The 6,688-nt window shown below is 38.5% G+C and overlaps 1 protein-coding gene across 1 annotated transcript; it reads right to left on the minus strand.

The window, feature by feature from the left end:
• Positions 1-648: 648 nt before the first annotated feature.
• On the minus strand, positions 649-2,969 carry LOC117213016 (elongation of very long chain fatty acids protein 6-like). The gene is made up of 2 exons (XM_033458226.1): positions 2,772-2,969; positions 649-1,520 (listed from the first exon to the last, which is right to left on the minus strand). The coding sequence occupies exons 1-2, from the start codon at positions 2,967-2,969 to the stop codon at positions 990-992; spliced, it is 729 nt and encodes a 242-aa protein (XP_033314117.1). The 3' UTR covers positions 649-989.
• Between the last annotated feature and the right edge of the window lie 3,719 nt (positions 2,970-6,688).

Below are 6,688 nucleotides of genomic sequence, written 5' to 3' on the forward strand. Positions count from 1 at the left end.
CAATGGGAAGGTTATCAATTCTTCACCGGTAGTGTGTATTTTACAAAACAATGAGTATAAGTATTTTCTTACACCATTAGAATATGTAATACCACCAGAAAACGGCGGTATAATATACATACATATATACGTACATAGGCAGTTCGAATGAAAATAGAAAAACGTTTGAGAGGCGTTCCCTACATACTAAACAAGATAATAATCAATATTGACACTTAAAAATAGCAGAAAATATTCTAAGGCTCGATAAAGTTTTTGAACTAATGCATGATCCATTTTTTAATATCACTCGTACTTTATTCATACAAATTGTTATGTATTCTATGGCTTCCTTCAATATATATATAGTTTCATAGTTTTATACGTACGACAATAAATATGTCAACCCTATAATTCATTATTATAAAAGTATATCAGATTTGCCGGCGAATCTGTGTTTAATATTTTTTTTATTATTAGATGATTCAATATTAGATACGTTAATATTACCCGAATATTTACACATTACATTTTCAAATATATTATATCGCTTCCGTTCTTGTTCCAGTAAGGTTTTGTCACGTTATCGGAAGAAGGAAACATTACAAATAAAAGAGACCAAAAAATTTCTTTGGAAATCGTTTCATAAGTAAACAGATTAGGGATATATGTGTTTCCAGGACGAGATTTATTAATTCATTCGTACTATAGTTAACGATAATATCGTTAAGATATTAAAAATTTATTTCTGATTTAGTGTGCGAGATTTACTTTAATTCTATTTCTCCATTTTCATTCATTCACAATCAATCTTTACAACTTTGCCTTCACAAAGGCTTGAGAGAACTATATTCATCAAATTATTTTTTGACGTCCATATCCATCACATGAGATTTTGATAAAGTTTTTCTTAAGATATGTCACTGAAAAGCATCCGTAAAAAAGATTTAAAAAATTTTTCACCTGCTCTACATAAACTTCAGCTTGTTATAACTTGCAGATCTATTAGGCTAATCCTTCTTTCCAATTTTTTTTATGTGTTTGTTAGATAAATAAGCCTGCTGGAAGAATCTGGCAAATAAAATGAAATAGCTGAGGTACATCAGCATAGCAAGTTTGATGTTCAAAGGCGTAACGTGACATTCAACTTGGGCACTGTGTACATAGTAGTAAGCTGATGCAGTTAAAATGCAACCCACAACCATTTGTGATAGCTGTAGCGTAGTAACAAACATGGCGACCCATTTTGGTATATTGAACCGCATTGCTTTCAGAGCATAATAGGAGTACATCCAGGCATGAACGAAAGAGTTTACCAAGCCAAACCACTTGCCATTTCCTGTGGCCTCTGCATAAGAGAACCAGGTATAGAGAAGGACTGTTACGTGATGGTACCAATGTAGAAAAATCAACGGTTGCTTTCGTAACACAATGAAGGCTGTGTCGCCAAATTCTACTAGCTTCGATAGGGCAAAGGTCCACGACCAAAAACCGAAAACTGGATCTTGAGTAAGATGGCTGGAAAGAATATAATTACATTTCTATTATGATATAATATTTTGGAAATATTGTTATATGTTATGAACATGATATATAAATTGAAGTTACATAGTGTGTTTCTTAATATCTGTCTGATGTTGTGTATTTTTCATATTACAAACAATTTACTTTTATGTTGGAAGTGGCTGAATTTATTTCAAGTATAGTACAATAATAACAAATGCAGTTATTTTTGTTATAATATCAAAAATAAAAATTTCCATTTCTCCATATTTTATACATTTCTTTGAAGTTTCTCAATTTTCCAGAGCATCGAACAACATTTTGCAATAAAAGTTAACAAAAAGACGCGAATTTCCAGTATTAAAGAAAATTTACAGATAAAATTAAATTATAGATTAAAACTGTTTAGCTGAATTCCTTGCTTGTAGACAATTGCTACGTTTAAACTATCTTTCTAAACGTAATAATTTCCGGGATATCCGTAAAATATGTTTTCAGTCTCAATTTTGCAGGATATTTTTGCTCCTTCGACATGGATTTTCCCGTGTAAAGATAATATGTGTCAAATATATTACGAATCCCCTGTTAGATACGTATGCTATCGCAAGGCGGATTGAGCATGTACAGATACTTTTAGCATAAAATCAAATTCTGTATGCATTTACATTTAAAACGTTTCGGGCTAATATTATTAAAAAGAACAGTTTTTAAGGTAAATGAAGTTTTATTATCTATTATTCAACACACATCCCTTCCTTGTCATATTTTTCTGAATTGCTTCTACAGTATTGAGTTGATGTAATGACCCACTTGAGAGGCTCGAATTGCTTGACTGACTATTCCCTCTTATGTTTTTCCGGAGGAAAGCTTGGCGTGGGTGTGCCCTTTGAACGAAGAACGCGGATTCGTTGTTCACACTTTTCGTCAAGGAAGTGAGGGTAACCATCCGCGATGCCGATTGGTTATGAGCCATGCTAATGAAAAAGGATATGAGGTAGTCTCCCACCAACGTGGATCGGGGGGTGACTTCGTTCCTGGGGAAAACCAGTCCTTTTCGATAAACATGTGTTCGGTATTCCCATTCGGTGACTACACGCTTTCTCCGTGATTTCTAAGAGCCTAATAAACTCAAGGACTTTTCCGAAACCCGAAAATAAACCGAAAATACTTCTAGACAAACAGTTTGACTGGCAAACATGTGGAAACAATGAAGCCAAAGTTGACGGTTTATGGTGGGTCCTTGAGTTTATTGAGGGCCGCTGGCTGCCAGGTAGCGTCGGCTGGAGTACAGCTGTTCCATGCGACGTAACAGCGTGGGAAGCTAGTAGCGCTGTGTCGTCAGCAAATGTTGCTATTGTTATCTCTGTTGATGTTGGTAAATCGGTAACAGTGTAGATGGAGAACAGCAGGCGTCCGAGGACACTACCTCGGAGTATGCTAGATTCCATTGGGAACGTTGTGGAAGTGACGTCTAAGTATTTAACCATGAGTTGCCTATTGGTTAGGTAGGACTTTAAGATGGAGTAGTAGGTGTGTGGTAGGACTTTTTTAAGTTTGTATAGTAGTACTTCGTGTCATACTTTGTCGAATGCCTGTTGAATGTTTAGGAATATCGCTGAGCAATATTTTTTCTTTTCAAGGGATTGGTTGATAATGTGTGTTATGCGATGGATTTGCTCTACTGTTGAATGCTGTTTCCGAAAACCGAATTGATGATCTGGGAGTATTTTCAAATCCCCCAAGAGTGGAAGGAGTCTATTCGTTAGCATTTTCTCGAATAGTTTTGACAGGATAGGTAAAAGACTAATTGGGCGATAGGAGCAGAGTTTCATACATTGGTTTTCCGAGTTTAGGGATGAGAGTAATCAGTGAAATTTTCCAGGCCTTAGGAAAGTATTCAAGGCGAAGAATTGCGTTAAAAATCGATGTGACGAGTGCAATCCCTTTTATGAGAAGTTCATTGATTGCTCTATTGCCAATTAGGTCATGCCCCGCTGCTTTCTTGGGGTTTAGGCGACTGATTGATTCTATAATCTCTGCAGAAGTGAAGGGTTCGATAGGAGGAGACATTTAGAAGGGAGAGTGCAGGTGTTCAGTAATGTCTGCGGCAGCTTTGGAGGAATGGGGTTTAAATACTTTAGACAAGTATTTAGCAAACAGGTTGGCTTTACCTATAGGGCTACACGCCCATCCACCTTGCGGATAGCGGATTGATGGGATTATTTGCGGGGAGCGCGTGAGTTTCCTGGAAGCCCTCCATAGTGAGTAGTTGGAGTCAGCTGTGGGGGACAAATTGGCGAGATATTTATGAAAACAGTCGTTTTTATAATTTTTGATGATTGTGATTGGCTTTCTAGTTGCGTTGTTTAGTTTGCGTTTGTCATCCGGTGTTCTATGGGACTACCATACTCTTCTTAGTCTACGTTTTTCTGCTATTTTTTTAAATATGTAATGGGGATATTCACGTTTGCTGATAGAAGTCTTAGTAGGTGTGGAGGAGCGGATTGCGTTTATTATGCTCGTGTTTAAGTATTTCGTGACTGCTTCGATATCTTCATTAGTTTTTAGTGAAATTAAGGCTGAAGTTGAGTCATTAAAGACTTCTCTAAAGAGCTGCCAGTTGGTGAGTTGGTTATGAATAAAGCCATTAGGTGTATTCTCGATACTTGTTAAACTGACTGTTGCTATCACGGGCGAATGGTCAGAAGAGAGATCAGCCGAGGAGTTGATTTGGACATATTTTGGCGAGATATTTTTAGTTATGAAGAAGTCAAGAAAGTCAGGTATTTTGTTAGTGTCAGTGGGCCAGTGTGTGGGTTCATATGTGGTGAAGTAGTTGAGATTGTTGGTGATTATGCTGTTTAAGAGATTTTTGCCTCTTACTGTGACCTCTGCCCCATTGGGTAAGTTTGGCGTTATAGTCTCCTCCAGCTATGAATCTATTGCCCAGAGTGTCAAGGAAGTTATCAAAATCTTCTTTGGCGATGGAGTGTCTGGGAGGGCAGTATACTGCTGAAGTGGTGATTGTACCATGGTAGTCTTCTATTGCTACGTTTGTTGCTTGGAGGTAGTCTTTCTGGAATGATGGAAGTTCGTAGTGCTTAATGCTGGATTTGATAATGATTCCGGTGCCGCCGTGGGCCTTTCCGCTGGGATGTTGGGTATGGTAGAAGTTATAACCATTTATTTTCAGATAGTTTTTGTCGGTGAAGTGGGTTTCAGATACGAGCATTACGTCGACTTGCTGTTGCTTTAGGAAGAGTTCTAGTTCGAATTTGTATTGAGCTAGCCCCTTGGCATTCCAAAGAGCTATGCGTCTTGATTTTATTTTGCGTCGGGGCGTATTAATTTATCCATGGTGAGTGTTAATAGTGATAGCCAATTATTTATTTGTTCAGATTGTTTTTCTATTAACTTTTCAACTCTAATGTCACGTTGATTCGGGATTATTTCACATTCCGCACGTAAGGTGAGAGATTCGTATTCCAATTATGATCGTTATTACAAAATTTATTAGAAACTGACAAAGTAACGATACAGAATGTTATAACAGAACAGAATAGAATGTCGAGTACTGACTTGGGAGGTTTTTTTATGTCAAGGGGTTGGCTCCTGTGGAGGGGTTATCGTTGGATGCCGGTCACATAGGGATCCTGTTACTGCTTAGTTACTGTTTCGATGGCTAAGGTATGTGAGATATGATTATCCTATTGCTGCATTCCCGGGGCCACTGTGACACTAGAGACGTTGTCTGTGTTTTATGAATTGGAGACATTATTTTGAGAATGGTCCCTGTGGTTATTTGGATTATTTTGATTTCCTTGTACTGTTTGGGAGTAGTATAGGAGATTGAAGTAGTAGTGAATTTCGGAAGACTGGGTATTTGATTGGTTGTCTCTTTGGCTCTAAGCTTGGGTTACTTATTTATACATAAGGTTTTGTAGGCTGAGCGGCCTTTGTAGTTAGCAGAATGGTCACCTTGACAGTGGATGCACTTCGTTGGGGTTTCCGGTGATTTAGTGCACTGGTCAGTGGGGTGTGTACCTGCACATTTAACGCAGCGGATTTATATGCAATCGCTTCCTCTGCAATGTTTGCATTTTTCAAAGCTTTTGTTCATGCAATAGCTCTAGTGTTTTGTTCTCGTGTTTTCGTTCTAGTTATCCTAGTTGAACAAGTTTTGAAGTGTCCGTGCCTGTGTAACGTCAATTCACATCAGAGACCAGGCCACACACCACGGACAGGATGGCACCCAGATGTCTGCATATCCTTGGCACGCACCCTCAATAGTCTTAAGTGCCCACCAGGGGCCTTGGCATTTTTATAGTTAAGGTCCTTCTGACCAAGCGAGTATTTCCTGTCTTAAATTTCCCTTTACGTTTATTGTCTACCACGTGTTAGCTTAGAAAGTTGGTTTTCTCCACATCTGGTATGTTCCGTTGGCAACTTTCTCGCGAGGGCGGCTAAAACCATTCCTGGTCCACCAACCGTCCTATTATCCAATCGGAGCCGGTGTCTACTGCCCTCACTTCCTTAACCAAAATTGTCATCAACAAATCCGATAGTCCCGTGTCCTTAGACACACCCACCCCTAGCTTTCCTCAGACACAGTATCGTCAGTAAAACTTCACTTATTCTGTATCCTTAGAATAGTCAACATATCTATATCGGTCTCTACCCTTATAAGTCGCGTACTTAATATATTGTTGTAACTAAGTCTTACATAACGTGGTTGGAGTGAATTGTGATTTATGCTAATTCAGTGCATGTTACATTGTGATTGGTGAATTCACAATAAAGGTTGATTAAAACAAAGTTAATTGTTGTGTTACGACTCAACTATATTTTATTTCCACCAACCAACCCTAAAAATTACGTGACACCTGCCTGTTCAAATGGATCGAATAGAGCATTCTCTCTTCCTCCGAAGATGGTTGTATTTCATCTTCACTCAATATGTTGCGTCGTGCAACACTCTACCTGGACCCGGCCATACACCGCGGGCCAGACAGGCCCCAGATGTCCGCTCATTCTTACGGCGTACCCTCAATAACCTTAAGCACCCGTCATAAATCCCACTAATTTGCTTGCTAAGGTCCTTCAGACCCAACAAACATCTGTTTTCTGAATCATTTCTAAAGATTATTATCTACCACGGCTTGACAAGGGAAAGTTGGGTTTTCCCACGTACGATGCTTCCTAATAA

Source organism: Bombus bifarius, unplaced genomic scaffold (assembly GCF_011952205.1).
Source record: "Bombus bifarius isolate JDL3187 unplaced genomic scaffold, Bbif_JDL3187 scf7180000008470_frag, whole genome shotgun sequence".
Classification (NCBI taxonomy): domain Eukaryota; kingdom Metazoa; phylum Arthropoda; class Insecta; order Hymenoptera; family Apidae; genus Bombus; species Bombus bifarius.

Excerpts from the sequence above, each read along its gene's own strand:
- LOC117213016 (XM_033458226.1), bottom strand. The coding sequence starts at position 2,969 with ATGGTTAAATACTTAGACGTCACTTCCACAACGTTCCCAATGGAATCT. Across the intron at positions 1,521-2,771 it reads TTACGTCGCATGGAACAGCT|AAATGTAATTATATTCTTTC; the intron begins GTACTCCAGCCG and ends ATATCATAATAG.